Source organism: Achroia grisella, unplaced genomic scaffold, assembly GCF_030625045.1.
Source record: "Achroia grisella isolate CSIRO2021 unplaced genomic scaffold, CSIRO_AGI_Agris_v1 utg1174, whole genome shotgun sequence".
In the NCBI taxonomy this organism is placed as follows: Eukaryota; Metazoa; Arthropoda; class Insecta; order Lepidoptera; family Pyralidae; genus Achroia; species Achroia grisella.
The window spans coordinates 1,720,118-1,736,844 of NW_026712590.1; the positions used below are offsets into that span (position 1 = coordinate 1,720,118).

The 16,727-nt window shown below is 31.0% G+C and overlaps 2 protein-coding genes and 1 non-coding gene across 3 annotated transcripts in view; 1 reads left to right on the top strand and 2 right to left on the bottom strand.

Annotated features, from left to right (window-relative positions):
* The window catches only part of LOC131851616 (ankyrin-3-like), a 138,544-nt gene extending 136,229 nt beyond the window's left edge, over positions 1–2,315 (bottom strand). Inside the window, 1 exon segment of the mRNA XM_059202137.1 lies at positions 2,063–2,315. Coding sequence (XP_059058120.1) covers positions 2,063–2,158 — 96 coding nt within the window. The 5' untranslated portion in view covers positions 2,159–2,315.
* Positions 2,316–3,469: 1,154 nt separating this feature from the next.
* On the bottom strand, positions 3,470–3,541 carry Trnad-guc (transfer RNA aspartic acid (anticodon GUC)). The gene has a single exon. It is a non-coding gene; the product is annotated as a tRNA-Asp (tRNA).
* Positions 3,542–5,132: 1,591 nt separating this feature from the next.
* On the top strand, positions 5,133–16,469 carry LOC131851701 (uncharacterized). Its single transcript, XM_059202229.1, has 7 exons — positions 5,133–5,415; positions 12,613–12,696; positions 13,220–13,290; positions 14,582–14,764; positions 15,166–15,378; positions 15,696–15,897; positions 16,331–16,469. Exons 1-7 carry the CDS (start codon positions 5,406–5,408, stop codon positions 16,408–16,410), a joined length of 843 nt encoding a protein of 280 aa, XP_059058212.1. The 5' UTR covers positions 5,133–5,405; the 3' UTR covers positions 16,411–16,469.
* The last annotated feature ends 258 nt before the right edge of the window (positions 16,470–16,727 follow it).

The following is a 16,727-nucleotide window of genomic DNA, read 5'->3' on the forward strand; positions in this document are numbered from 1 at the left end:
GAATACTTAGTTAAGTACAAATGTCCTAATGAAGGGGAACTACCGCTTATATGGAGTTATGTATCTTAATTATTATGTATCAATAGACCTAAAGTAGTTAATTTCATAATAAAGTATTTACTAATATTTGCAATTGACACGTTTTAATGAACATTTGACAGAATGAAGCGGACTGTTTGACAATCGGGTAAAACGCAATCACGCGTAACACAAATTGGCTTCGAATTTCTGATGGGGGCATCCACACAGAACAGAGATGTCTGTTTTGTTACTAACCATTATATAACGTAGCGTAGTTAACAATTACGCATCAATATAAACAGAAATAGATAATACAAACAAAAATCATTTCTATAACAATTGAATTACTCACATTAATAATAAGACTAAAAAGATACTTGATAAACTATTTTATGATATAGAAAACACATGTATAAAACATAAAACCTTCAGTCATAATTCTACTTGAATACCATGAAGGTCTATTATGAATGCTGGCAGGCATAGTCAATGATGTCATAAGAGGTATAAAATGTATTCATCTGTTGTATGACTCTATTATAGATTTAGTTAGGATAGGCCACCATTACAATGTACATTATGACTAGTAAACAGTAAACATGTCAGTTGTGAAATAGCTAGTTTTATATTCGAATCCAGTACCAAATATTTTCTTATTAAAGGCTATGACCATAGAAATAAATTTCATTTTGTCTTGATAGTGTGTATGAAATACTTATTTATTTATATTCATTAATATGTTACATTATTAATTTAAAAGTAACTACTTTGTTATTGACACTGAGCAAAGTAATCACTTTGTTTTTAGTTGTTACAAAAATAAATGCCAAAAAAATAAAAAAAATGCTGTTATTAACAATGGGGAATAAATGTAATTAATATTGTAAACTTGAAATTCTTTAACCTAAGACATTCAAAGTCCATAGATTTTTTTTTTCTGTAGATAGTAATAGGTGATTACTGTCAAGTGACGGCATTAGATTCCAAACCTACATGTAGAGCATAATATAATTGGGTCAGTAGAGTAGGTCAATTTAATTGGCATCATTAATGATGATTAACACCCCTGGAGTAATAGAGTCATTGTGAATAATTGTGATTTCAATCCGAGTACTATATCATAACAAGTATGAAACATTTTTTATACATTTAAATATTTCTGGCATATTCATTTACATAGAAATAATACTATAGCATAAAGAAAGAAAAGTAAACGGGAAATTTTATTTTGTAAAGTAATAAATTCTTACATCTATTTAATCACCAGTTGATTTAATATTATTTGAAAACAAAACAAAAATATTTTTAGGGCAAGGTACTGTAGTTAACAGTGAAAAATTTAATTGAATAACTAGTATCGTAGAATAGGCCACATTACAAAATAGTGCAGACTTAATTTTACATAATTGTGTAGTCACAAATTTACACAAATTGTTATTTGCAAAGAGAAGTCTTAAATTTGTGGTGACCAAAATAAGTACCTATCAACAGATAGGTCGATAATACAATATACACTAACAGCAAATGTGACTTATAGATAGGGATATTATGTATCTGTTATGTAAATACTGTATGTACTGACATACTGTGATAATAACATACCTATATGCATAGTATACCATAAAAGACCTACCACTACCTAATTGATTTAGTCACAAATTTATTAACGAAACCTAATGTTTTATCCTTATAATGGGAGAGGTAACGAGAAATTATGTAGAGAGCTGTTGTGTCATCACGAAAAAAATCTGCAGTGCTGAAGCTCTAATACCGCATACTCCCAAAATAGGTCATAATATCGAAATATCCCAGTGCAGATTCAGAATATAGCTGCGCGATAGACCGCTCGCACTTCTGCAGTGAAACATAACAAGCTGTCTCTACAATCAGTTATACAGTATAATTTATTTCTTTCGACGATAATTAGTTACTTACGAAAAAAAAATTGTAACATAAACAATTTACTGACAGCAGTATTTTTTTGTGTAGGTACATATTTTAGGTAAAGAAAATTAAAGATAAAAAATGAATAAATCCTTACCTGTTTACTTTTGTTGTCGATTCCGTTCGCCTTGCCTTCTGGCACATTGCCATTGTTTTCCTCACTTTTTTCACTTTTTACACCCTCCAACGCCATTTCAAATGGGTATTTTATTCACTGTCATGCGAAAATCGTATTAGTATTTGTTAAATCACTGAAAATAAAATATTTCCTCACAAATTCAATACGAAGAAACACTCCCATAGACAAGGCAGGGCCGTCAACAAAAGTTGTCGTAATGCGTCGATACAGTCAACGCCTTGAGCGCGAATGAAAAATAAAACATTTGTTTGGCTGCCATCTCCACAAGAGGGAGCGAGCGAGCGAGTAGAGGGAACAAAATGAATATTGCCAGATCCAGATAATAATATTTAATTCATTTAAAAAAGAAGAATACAGTCAATGAATACTTTGTAATGCAGGAAATTATGCCATATAGGCTTCTATTGTCGAACAGAATTATTTTAAACTGTTACAACATTAGACAGATTAGTAAGTCTCTATACCAACATACTTTTTGTCTTAATTTAAATAAAGTACCTAGCATAAGATGTGGAAGTAAATCTTATTCAGGGTTTTAATTATTACACCATGATTTATCAGATCTATATTGTAAATAATCTTTGCTAGTGATGTATCATGTACTTTACACATTAAAAAAATATACGAATACATTGAAAAAAAAACATTCTATTCTAAATCAAATGCAAGTAGATTTCAAACATGATGAAACATAATATTCTCTATATACGTTTAACAAAATTATACATACATTGAAAAATGACTGTATCAAAGTTATTTAAATAAATATCTGTTATTTTTAAATATCTATTGTCTTTCGACAGGAAAAAAAATATATTTTTTATATTATTTTATTTTACACTACTAAAACTTGAATTTATTGTATAGAACCTTTTTTAAACGTTAGATACATTTCAAATAGTTGATAGGATTCATAATTACTACCAAATTCAGAGCGTTGGTATTTTTAAAGACCTAATTTACTTTTAGTCTTTTGTCTACTGCATGACAATCTAGATGGCACTTCATAGAAGTTTAATAGTTACAAATGTTTACAATAGATGGTATGATAACTATTTTAAACTAAGTAAATTATTATGTAATTTGTAATAAGTAGTAAGTATAAATATATGATGTAACTGTATTTATAAATAAATATGTATGTATATACATTCTATAGAATCTTAAAAACATTAATGCTGAACAACATTAATTTAAAAGAAAAACATTCACTTCTGGTTCATTCATCTTATAATAAGTTTATGTCCCTAATGAGTGGTAGAAAAAAAATTATCTTTAAAAGTGCTTATATTAAAATTATTTAAATAAAAATTAAGTCAATATCTGTTGTAACTATAATACTTAAAAAAAATAGCAAAAAAAGTTCTCCCCGGCGGGGAATCGAACCCCGGTCTCCCGCGTGACAGGCGGGGATACTTACCACTATACTACCGAGGATATATTACAAGTACTGAAAAAGTGTATCATATTATTTATTGATTATAAAATTAACTTTTTAAAAAAAATATTTAAAAACTAAAATTATTTCAATTAAGTAGGTTAAAGGTAAACTAGGTATTCATGTATTGAAAGAACGTTATTGAATCAGTATATCATACAGTGAATCTACACCAATAATAGCTATTAAAACCAATGATAACCAAAATTATGATATATTCTATTATATGCTGCTGCTAAACCAAATTTTTTTTTAACACTTATCGAGTCAGGTAAAAATTAATTTGCTACCAAATAAGGTGTATTTTTCAACCGACTTTGTAAAATAATAAGGTTCTCTAATCGACTATGTTTGTTGCAATAAAATGCGATTGATGTTTTAATAGCATTTATTAGTTTATACTTTACGTGGAGTCCTATAATGTTGTAATATAAAGATCAAGAACTGACGAGAAGGTTTTGGGAGTTGCAGTGAGTTTTTGTGCCCTAAACACGGTATTATAGGAATTATGTTACACTAAACATAAAAAAGCGTTGGTATGGTATAAGCTACATAAATAATAATGATCTTCAGACTATTGACACACTGGGCCCATGCCGGACAGATAACGCGTTTTATCAGGCGAGTACTAATATTTGTACAGCTGGGGAAAAAAACTAATCGTTGTATGATATGTTATATGACGAGTTCTATGATATGTTATATGACTCGGTGGTCTAGCGGTATAGCACACCGCTTTACTTCCGATGGTCGCAGGAACGATTCCTCGCACGGTGCAAACATTTGTATTCTTGGTTATTTGTATCAGTCTGGGTGTTTTCTATGTGTATTATGTATGTATTTACAAAAAAATCTAAGTATATCAGTTGTCTAGTACCCATAACACAAGCGCTGCTTAGCTTGGGACTAGTTGGCGCTGTGTTAATTGTCCAGGGTCATAATTATTTTTTTATGATATGAACATAAGCATAAAGTTATAATAAGAAGTTTAAAACATACCTGCAATTGTTTCTCGCCATATTATTTATCACATACACATAAAAAAACTATTAATGACAATTTGCTAAATTGTTTCCATTTTAAACTGTCCTTTTCTTCTGGTTGCAAACGCTGTGAATATTCGTATTTATGGGAATTGCTACATCCTTCCATATTGAATTGTTCGTATTTTATTACTTTTTTCTGATTAATATGAGTTATGACTTCTGTTTATGTCGTAAACCAACATACGACAACCACCTTTCTAAACTATCTAATGTTAATATTATGAAAAATAGGTAAAAAAAGAAACACTAAATTAGATGAAACTCTGTTTTCTTATTATATTTAGGCGTTTATTTTACGAGTTTTCAAAAGTAATTGTCATAGCAAAACAGATATCAAAATCTAAAACAACCAAAACCGAAATGACACGCAATTAGTAGAACACTCTAACCTTTACTGCATCAATATTCCCTACTGAAAACAAACATACACATATTTTCCTTATATTAATTATATCGTCCAAATTAAATAGGTTTTTTTCCCTATCAGTACTCACTGTAGGTGAACTATGGACTGTATAAGTCCAGTAACGCATTTACAGTTCAATTGATAAACACGTTTCCAACTACATATATAGTTTATAATAATAAACAAATTAATGCATACTGCATACTATAGGGCCAGTACAAATACCTTGATAGTGAGAACAAAGAAATAGTGTTATTTATAGTGATTTTATTTAATGTTTATATACATCATTGTTGTGTTCACTTTCGTTAAATTTACTAAAATCAAATATTTATAATAATTATTACGTTACGTTAATTTAATATTTATTAAGTTCATCAACATCTATAATAGTAATTGCAAAATATAAAAATGTTAAAAGGTAAGTTAATAATAAAATAATAATAAAATTTTATAAAACACATGGTTGAATGAACAGATAGATACTAAATAAACCCGCTTTTACATTTTTATATAATTATTGTATTTTCGGTGATGTTTGTGAGATTTATTTGCAAAACTATATTATTTACAAAAAATACTGCTCAAAAAGACTTTATTTAAACCTTTATATAAAAATTGTCCGTAAAAAAAGAAAAGTTGAATAAATATTATTATTCAACTATTCTTTTTTTTATATAGGTACATTAATATTCACAGCTTCATTTCTTTAATTTGATTTTATTCATTTAATATTTTTATTTTGATTATGAAATAGTAAATAAATCAGCAGTGTTTACGTGAACACTCGTAAAATGATTCAATGTATTAAGCCATGTAATATTTATTTATTTCCTTTTACAACTATTTTACATATCTTACTTAATGCAATAGTGTTACTGAAACGGATTTTTTAACGGTAATGTGTTATATGTACCTTTAAATTATGATTTAACTGTGTATTTATACAAATCTGTCATTTATTTAAATATGAACTTCAAGAACATATAGTCAAACCTTTGTCTTTAAATTATATATAATTTACAGTTGTAGGTATATTTAAGTCTGTTTATTTATTTGTAAAATATCTATTTATTTTTTTCCATCTTGAATTAAAATATCTCAGTGTAGCAATATGTATCATGTTTTTGAAATTATTTCATACTATTTCTTTCTTAATATATAAAAATTCGTGGCATTGTTATTGATTGATTAATTGTTCGTCCGCGATGGAATCCTAAACTACGAACTCGATTTTGATGAAACATTATATGTATATTCGGTAGACTTGAGAATAGGTTATCTAATTTTTATACCCCTATTTCCCTACCTTCCCTAAACATTTTTGTTTATCTTTTGACATCATTATTTATTTTATTTAGTTATGATGTGACATTAAAAAATATATTTAATTGTCACCCTTCTACCATCAACCTCTATTTTTTAACGACTTCATTCATTTATATGCCAAAATTGCATTTGCTGGGACAGCTAGTATATGTGTATATCGTCGTATCGATTTCGTCTATAAATTGTTTTTATATTTTCTATATTAAACCCTCAGAAACTCTATCTTGAAACCTTTGAACAAAACATTCGAAACCGGTCCACTAAGAGACAGAAAAATATCTGTCTTCCTAATTTTACTCTGTCGACCATCATATAATACATATAATCTACCTGCTTACTATTTGCCTGTACAACCATACCTACCACTGATAAGACTTTAGTTTAATCAATGATATTTAAATGTTTTATTGTTATAGTTTTCGGTGTTCTTGTTATCGTGTACATTTCGTATCATGTACGTATCTTAATTATTACAAATATTATGTTCTTTTCCTATTTCCCAAGGTTTGAATATGTAGGTACCACATTTTTGTATGTCGTAGTTATGTTAATGGTTTTGTTTTGTACCCAGATACAGATTTTTAAGTTCATTCATCAACGCATGCTGTGATGTCTGTAATATAGGTATTTTTTTTATACGACAATGGTGGCAATCAAATATACGACCTGGTGGTTACTGAACCTATGGACGCCTGAAACACCATTAAAATCAATTAAATTTGAGGATAAATACAAAATTAAACATTATTTGATACAATTTTACTAATCGAGGGGTTTGTATGAAGTGAAATGAACAATCCAATTTAATTCCTTTGCTAAAGTTATTTTCTTAATTACACAGAATATTGTAGAGAGTCGTTTGACAAGATTGTTTAATCTACTTAATAGTATTATGAGAAGTCATGTGTTATAATTACGGGAATTAAGGTATCATGTCGCCGTACCCTGTTCTTACACTGCCATATCTGAACCTTCAAACGAAACAGTTTACAGAGAACAATAATAAGAACAGTGGACAATTGATCTAGCGCTATCTAGTCCCAAGCTAAGCAGAACTTGTGTTATGGGTACCTAGTGTACCTACTAGACAAATGATAGAAACACTTAGATACATTTTAAGTAAATACGTACATATCAATAATATACACAGGCCACCCTGGGTGGGTTACTAATACAAACAAACATACTAACCCGTTCCTTACGAGGAATCGAATCTTTGACCACCGGAAGTAAGGTGGTGTGTAAAACTGCTAGACCACCGAGGTAATACACCGGTGTAAAAATTTAAAGTAATAGGAGAAATGAAGCTAACGACTATCATTTTATATAGTTTTTTTTTTAGTTTTCTTAATTTATCTATACTAGACCAACTTTCCATTACAATAAGCATTTCATCTGTTGTAACGACATAATATTATATTAAGTATTTAATTGTGTCGTTAAGTAATGAAGGTGTTCGGAATGAAATTTTTTTTTTATACTTACAAAAACTTCAGCTTCGGTTGTGTCGCAGTATTACCTACTCGTATATCTAATCTGTGGTATTTATAGGTCAATGTTTACGTTTAGAAGCAATTAATTTTTAATTACCTTCGGTATCATCATATTTTTGTTAACAATAATTGTAGCGTTTAATTATGATACAATAAAAAAATATACACAAGTTTATGGAGGAATCTATGACCTAAAACCTGGATTCCCTGTTGATATCATCGATAAAATTGTTTATAATATTTATTACTATAAAAATATAGTACATATAAATACAGTGTTCGAGAATAAATTAATGATAATGCACGTTTGATAGGTATGCCAATAATTTACATTTTATAATACTTCTATACCGTCAATACCTACTCATCGGCACAACTATTTATTATGTGCTTTAAAGCCCTATACCTTGTTGATTATTTATATATACTGAGGACATAGAACACAAGACAGACAAGGTGTAAATGAATCTTAACATTATAGAAGCGAAGTGGTAGTATCGCACGAAAGAAAAATAAAAACTCTTGCACACTGCAAACGGCCTTGTTAATACCTGGTGGATTCGCCACTATAGGTACCCTTACCTTCATTGTTGTGTATATGGAATCTTCTTAGTGAACGACATATAATCAAGACGTAATAATAATAATGGGATTCTGTCAGCATCTCAAGCAGGTATTTTATTTATGCAATATTTAATTTAATTTAATCAAATCATCTTTTACATTACGGTTTACTGGCATTACACCATAATGCCAATAAACCGTACAGGCCTGAACATTTAGACTAGTACGAAGAGATCAACATATTTTCGGCCATAAATCTCATATGTATGTGAAGATTCTTATATAGTTGACATCCCTGATAACGTACTGAATGTCTAAATAGAATAAATAGACTTCAATCGCTAAGCAATATGCAAAGTATGCACCGTAATGATTTATGTTAATATGTGCAGTGCATTAGATGCCGTCAGATCAAGGACTGCTTGTATTTATGTTGCAAAGCAAAGCACATGATAATTACATTAACTGAGAATAATAATAAGTCAATTGTATAACAATAGATTATTTTACTATACAATGAATTATATAAATAATACAAATTATATTACAATAATTAAAACTATTTAAAATAGTTTTAATTATTCGTTTTTTATTGTTTTTCAAGTACAGGATACATTAACATGTATATTTTTCTAGAGAAAGAGAGTCCGCTACATTAACCTATATGTGTATATACTTATATATATACACTCTAAACTAGCAGAAAGCTGAAGATCAACTCCTGTTTGACGGCTACGACTTTAGTCTGAGGGCATCACTAGGCGTTAGAGCCACGGTTCAGACCGTAGTTACTTTGATCGCCGTTTGAATGGGAAGGTGGATCGATCGGAGAAGTGTTGCTATTATCTATAGCTTTATACTGAATTGGTTGCCTATTCACCTTTGCAATACTTAAAGTCATCTCCATTTTTTTTATTTCACACGTATTTTTTCTGTATCTGTATCCTCATATACATGAGGTGTGCTGTGTTTGTAATTGGTAAATAAAGAATTTGTTTATCTACTAGCGACCGTTCCCGGATTCGCACGGCTGTAGGTATTACAAATCTTTGAATTTCTCGGCTTGCTCTATATTATAAAACATACATATTTATATATAAACCTTCCTCTTGAATCACTATTTATTACTTGAACCTTTATTTATGTCCCTTATGTAATTTAAAAGATATAAGCGAATAGATAGCGACAGCGACTTTGTCTTATACTATGTAAATATTAGTCAAAATAATAGAAATCAGGGAATCTCTGGCAGAAGATTGTTTATAAGAATTTTTAATTCTGTAATTCTTTATTCAAATTCATATTAAACACGTATACATATAAAATAAGAACAATTTTCAATATTTATAAACAATATTAATATATATTAAATAATGAACAATACTAAATAAGAACAACTTTCCTTAAATTACGTATGGTGTATAAATTAGCAGACGAAGAAATCTGGAGTAAACCTCGCCTCGGTATAGATTTTTGAGACTTTAGACTCACAATCAAATGCAATTACTAATTATGTTCACAATTGACTAAATGTGAATGTAATCATTGCAGCGCATCTGCATGTTTCATATTTAGATTGCATGCATTATGTGAGTGCGTTTGTGTAGCAAACTGTATTGTTCTATTAGCACTTATTAGTTAGATTGGCTGCAAGGCTAAATGACAAACAGTCAGTTATATGAATATGTAGAAAGTAGCTAATGTACGTATATAATTTGTATTTAAAGAAAAAGAACAACTTCAACTTACAAATGAAATTAAATGAAAATATCTTGATTCATATAATAATAATAATAATTCAATTTCAACTATAAAAAGTTTCACTATCAGCGAGTAATAAAGGCTGACTTTTACAAAATTCACACACAATTTTTTTTATTTAACGTCAATGGCAAATATGTTGACCTGCTGATAACTGGTAACCATCGCTTATATACATGAACAGCATCATAGACATCACGTCATTATGTTCGTGTTAGGTTGTGAGGCAGGACTTGCGTTGCTATTCCGGATGACAAAGATCGTCCGAGGAGTAATGATTTATCCTGACCATGGGCGTAGCCACGGTGGCGCATTTACCCCACCCTGTCTCTGTGTGTAAGGTACCTAACAAAACCTAAAAAAGAAAGTTCATACCTGTCAATTTTTAATGATTATTTTTTTCATACACTATTTTTTAATAGTGTATGAAACAAATAATCGGAGAAAGACCGCGGGTATAGTTTGCTAGTTACTACCCTCAACCCATGGCTGGCTACGCCCATGATTCTGCCATATTATTACCAATATTTCACCCTTCAACCGAAACACTGCTTACAAAGCAAGTTACTTAGTGGCTGAGATATTATTATCTATACTAAAATACTAACAATAATTGCATTTCATCCCAGGGAGGCCGTAATACATTTGTTTGGATTCTGACATCTACGCCAATACATTATGTAATCCTGGTGTCTATTGATCTTAAACGCCTCCAAGCGTTAATAGTAACAAAGATATAAATACACGCGTACATGTATTATAGTACGTAATGAAGTGATAAAAGAGATAACATGTGAATGTCAAATTGTCTCAGTCTTCATACACACTTTTAAGAAACACCACGTACTCGTAAGCCCCGGCAGCTGAATTCAATTAATTTTTGAACCACGTGAGTTTTTTTCTCTAATGAATGATAGTGATATAATGCACCAATAAAGGGCATGAAGTCAGTTCAGTCAACCCATCGTGACAAATTAACCACTATGGTTTACAAGAGACCGCGTGGAGGGCGACCTAACAGGGTACAGGGCAATAAGGTCACTAGTTACTATTATCTGTGCTATTACTAACAATCCCCTTCCTTATACTTTCCTTAATTTTATATTTATTTAAGATGACTGACAAATAAACATAATATCCCGGCTGTTATCGCAAAATAGTAAGTCTGTGCAGATTTTTTTATAAAGCATGACATTATAAAGCATGTAAGAATATGACGTACTGAGCGGATTCCGAATCATGGGATAAAGGCAAGGCAATAATGAGAATGATGATGACATTTATAAAGCACATTAAACAAAATATTTGTTGTATATCTACTGGCAAGATTTATATCTGTTTGTGTTATGAAACTAATGTTATTATCGCGCATGACACCAAAGATAATAATTAATTGTAGACATATAAACAAATAAAAATATAAAAAACATGTATTACATTATATGAGGATATATATATATATATATATATTTATAAATATAGATAAATAAAGTAAAGTATTAACTTTTTTAAACTAGTACAAACACAGTTATTAAACCGCTTATATAAAACTAACTACCCGCCCCGGTTTCGCACGAGTGTGCATGTATTTTACATATAAACCTTCATCTTGAAGCACTCTATCTATTTAAAAAAACCGCTTCAAAATCCATTGCGTAGTTTTAAAGATTTAATCATACATACAGACAGCGACAGTGACTTTGTTTTATACTATGTAATGATGGATAATAATCATTCCTTCATCGCTTACAAGCTGTTGACCGCGACTTTGTTTGCATAAGCTTACATACATTATTTCACCCCTTCTTGAAGTAATAAATAACCTGTGTTCATCCTCGGCATCCAAGGGTCGACTTGCATCCTACCAGTCAACATACTAGTCATGGAGGAAGGGGATTGTTAGTCATTTGGATTGATAACCCCATTGCTACATAGCAATGTACCATCTTAAGTTGACCTCCAAGCGGCTCGCCCTGGAAACCGTCATGATAAATTTCTGATGAATGTTAGCGATCATGATGGTCTAAATGACTAGCCTCCTATCTATCTTATTATTCTCCACTAGTAGTACCCCGTCAGCGTATACTGTTAGCGAAGCGGGTGTACCATTTTATATAAAAAAACCCACCAGTCAACTATTGAGTAAAATTGGGCAACCAAGTGCGGAAATTTATAGTAACCTTTTATTATTGACTGTTTAGATAAGTACATACTTATTAAGATATAAAAGTTATCTGCCGTAATCTTATCTTATTAATATATTTAAGAATTACTTTTTATAAATGCCTAATCTACCTTTGAACCTATCTTTGAACTCTTGAGTCTCGACACAATCATTAGAAAAGAATATCGTTGAATTTTAATTGTATATGAGCTAATAAATCTATACCTATTAAAGAAACCGACAATGTTATTTTATTTAACAAAGGAGTTGTGATAATAACAATATGAATTTGTTTCATAATTTTCAGCGTCACTAAGTGAAGCCATGAAGATCGGATTCATCGGGGGCGGCAAATTGGCCTTCGCCTTAGCGAAGGGATTCATATCTGCTGGTACTACAATTCTTTCATTTTCTTTTTACTATCTTTTGCCCGCGATTTTGCGCTTGTTATATGAGATATATTGAGTGATCGGATAAATAGCAGGCTCCTATCATAGAAAAAGTATTAGTAGGAACAATACTTTTTTATGCCTATATCCATTTCCAAAATACTTACTATGTTTATACCTAATTTTTAGACGGTTAGTAAAATTGTTAAAGCCATGGGAAAATGGCTAAAATTGCTCATGGTAGACTGCAAAGGGAAATGCTTGGAGGACTGTCTAAAACCTGGGACTTTTTAACTGAATTCCAAAAGATGTACCATTCTAACTTAATGTATCTATAATTTGGCACTTTTGGCAGAAATCAAAATGGATGAGAACGTAAATTGGCAACTTATGACTACCTATAAATATATATTGTATGTTCTTATAACTTTACTTTGATAAAGTTGTTATGTACTGTATTTGCTGAGAGACAAAAAGATAGAGAAGTCAATTTAAAAAAAAATATTTTTAAAATTAATTTTACAGGATTGGCGAAACCCGATGAGATCACAGCCAGCTGTCATCCAGCTGATGTGGCAAGCGCTGAAGCATTTAAGGTAAACCACTAAGATTATAGCCATAACCTTATAGGGAAAAGTCAATAGTTACATTGATGTAACACGTAGAACCACATAGAAACCGTTATTACAAAATTTTTTTTTTGACGTAATGATGTAAAGTTGTTTTTAGAGATTTTTGTGTTCTTTTTCTTCCTATGTAATATTATGTTATCTGTGCTAAAATTAACTTTCCCATCTGCAAAGTACGGTAAAACATTTGTGTACAACTATTCCTTGATGTATGATACTTTTAACACAAATTACTGTTATCAGTCAAATTAATTATGGCATGGATAGAATAGAAACCTACCAAAGTGGAATGTCACAATGAACTTGCGTCATGTCACCTTGACTTTGTGGTAGTTTACTATGATAAAAGACGTTACTTATCTTACTTTAGTACCGTTGTGTACTCGTATAATATAATTAGATTGTTTTATAGTAGGTATGCGAACTATAAAACCGAAGATCAATGAACATGAGTAATAACTAAAAATATGAAAATATCAGTACTAATGTTAAAGCGTCATTTAAGACGGAATAATTATCATGTTCAGGAAACGAACAAATCTACTTCAGTCTAGTATTATTAAGAATATTTCAAAACTACTTATCAGTCTGGATCAGGTGTATAAAAGAACATATAAAATAAATGATTGTCTAAACTGGTTGACGTAGAAAAAAAATCTTTGAATAGACAACCCCCTTTTTTTTAAATGGTTAAATATTGAAAAAATAGGAAGGAATTAGTATATGGGAATAGCGAGGACAATCTTTTTACTATCCCTTATCTAAATTTAAACTTTTACCTAACCCTTGTTACCTGAAAGTTCAACATCACGCATCATTCATAATTCCCGTAGAGTTGCTGGCAGCATTTATTTATCATCAGGCAGAAATGACTGTCAGTAATAGAAGTAGCTGACACCGGCAATCATTTACAATCAAGGAGAATAGACAACAGTAGAGACTAGTGCTCCAATTGTTTACAGTGTACCTTATTACGTCGTCCTCCACGCAATTCCTCTTGGATACTACCTTGGATAAATCCTAGAGATTTCACCACGATAACTTAATCGACCTGGCTTCATACTCATCCTATGACCCTTTACTGGAGACCTGACAGCGTACACCTTTAGCGCAGGCGGTTACACCATAGAAAATTTATAAAAAAAACACTTCCCATCAGGTAAAAGCTAGCTCGCTTGTCCTATAAAATAATGATAATAAGTGCCTAAGTAGTTTTACTGATTTCTCATTATTTTTTAATTTAATTAACAATTTTTAGGGTTTAGGAGCAACAGCGTTGTTTGAAAACAAAACTGTTGTGGAAAGGTCAGAAGTGGTAATCGTATCAGTTAAGCCAGACATCGTTGGACCAGCACTCCAAGAAGTAAAGGATCTAACAGCATCTAAGAACAAACTCTTCATATCTGTAGCTATGGGTGTATCAACTGCTACTATTGAAAAAGTAAGTAAATTAGTTAAGAAATAAGCAAGTTGTTAGTAGGGGCAGTACTATATTTTGGGTAGTGTAGAGTATTAAAATTAAGTGACAAACTTAAAAATGCATATAGAAACGTAATACATGTGCAACAAACAACATACGCAAATATAACAATAAAAACAAATGCAACAAAACCATAACGGCAAAAAAACATTTAATAGACTCTTATTTCCCGCTTAAACACAAAGCGCCACAGATTTAAAATCAAATAATAATTAATATACGAACTTCCGATCTCGATACATGTCATAATTTTTATTACTAACTATACCGAACAGTTCGGCGGCTATTTACTTCAGTTAATAAGAATTGGCAAGGAACTTATCTGTGTACCAGTTTTTTTATCAGTTTATTATATTTCTTAGGCTCTCCCAACCGAAGCTCGAGTTATCCGAGTTATGCCAAACACGCCAGCTCTAGTAAAGGAAGGGGCAGCCGCTCTAAGTAGAGGCTCAAGAGCTACTGCAGATGACGCCAAGTTGGCGGCAGAGTTGTTCAGGGCTGTGGGTACTTGCGACGAAGTACCTGAGTACCAAATGGATGCTGTCACTGCTCTGAGTGGCAGTGGACCTGCTTATGTAAGTTGGGTTTTACATTGTAATTTTTTATTTAGTCAATATAGACACACACACAACCTGACGGTCCACCTAATCGTGACCGTATTTCGGACAATTTTAATGTTGTTGGCCGTAGCTTGCCTTTACATCGCTGATTAATAAGGGGCGAGTGCAGATGGTACTCCAAACCTGCGGAATGAGAGGCTAAAGCCCAACCTGCTTGTCAGCTTATTTGATATTCCAGTTACACAAATATTTCATTAATATAAAAGTAAAATAAACTAAAAAAAAAAAAACAATGAAAGATAAATACATATAAAGAAAATCTTTGTTTTCAGATTTACATGCTAATAGAATCTCTAGCTGACGGCGGCGTTAGGTGCGGGTTACCTCGTGACCTAGCACTACGGCTGGCAGCACAGACCACCCTCGGGGCAGCCTCCATGCTAAAGACTGGCGCACACCCGGCAGTATTGAAGGACAACGTCACCAGCCCTGCTGGGTCTACTGCGGAAGGAACATACCATTTGGAACAGAATGGTAAGTACCAAATAAATGGACTTGAAAGTCAACTGTCAACTTTTGAAAACAATTGGTTCGGATTTCGACTCTATAGATTTAGATCAGTGATGTATGTTGAAGAAAAAACAATTTCTTAATTGTTCTTTGTTTTTCTTAAAAATAACATAGTTTATATTTACCAATTTCTTATAGAATAATTCACTCTTATAAGTTCATGTCCAAGTTACACTACTTATTATAATAATAAAATTATATATGTCGACATATAAATTGTAGATTAAAATAGATTGTCAATTGACAATCAAGTTAGATAATGAATATCCGTATAATAGTAAATCTAACCGCATTTTTTGGACCGTGCTTAGCATTAGGGTGGTATTATGTTGTAAGATGATGATGATCAATTATGGTGATATTTCAATGTACTTAAATATGATTAATTTTTATGCAGGTTTTCGTTCAGCCGTTATCGGGGCAGTGAAGGCGGCTGCGGACAGATGCAAAGTGGTTAATCAACAATTAAATAAATAAGAGTAAATGATTGTACATATTAATAGGATAAATTTTATAGTTAATAATTATGTTGTAATTAAACAAGTTATTTATATAATTCCTCTTTTTTTACTACCTAAGGATAATTAATTAAATAAACAATTTTTAATTATGTAGTTATTATTAAAAATATAATAATGGAATATTATAGAATTGGAATTGCTTCAACGTGAAATCTATGTCCTGAAAATTTCTGACATGTCCATTCTCAAGATATGATCCCAGACCCTAGCCATTCCCAAGATATATTTAAAAAGAAAGGTTAATACAACAGTGTACGAGAACCAAATTTGATA

Coding starts and splice junctions, on each gene's coding strand:
- LOC131851701 (XM_059202229.1), top strand. Junction 13,291..14,581: donor CAAGCGCTGAAGCATTTAAG/GTAAACCACTAA, acceptor AACAATTTTTAG/GGTTTAGGAGCAACAGCGTT. Junction 14,765..15,165: donor CAACTGCTACTATTGAAAAA/GTAAGTAAATTA, acceptor TATATTTCTTAG/GCTCTCCCAACCGAAGCTCG.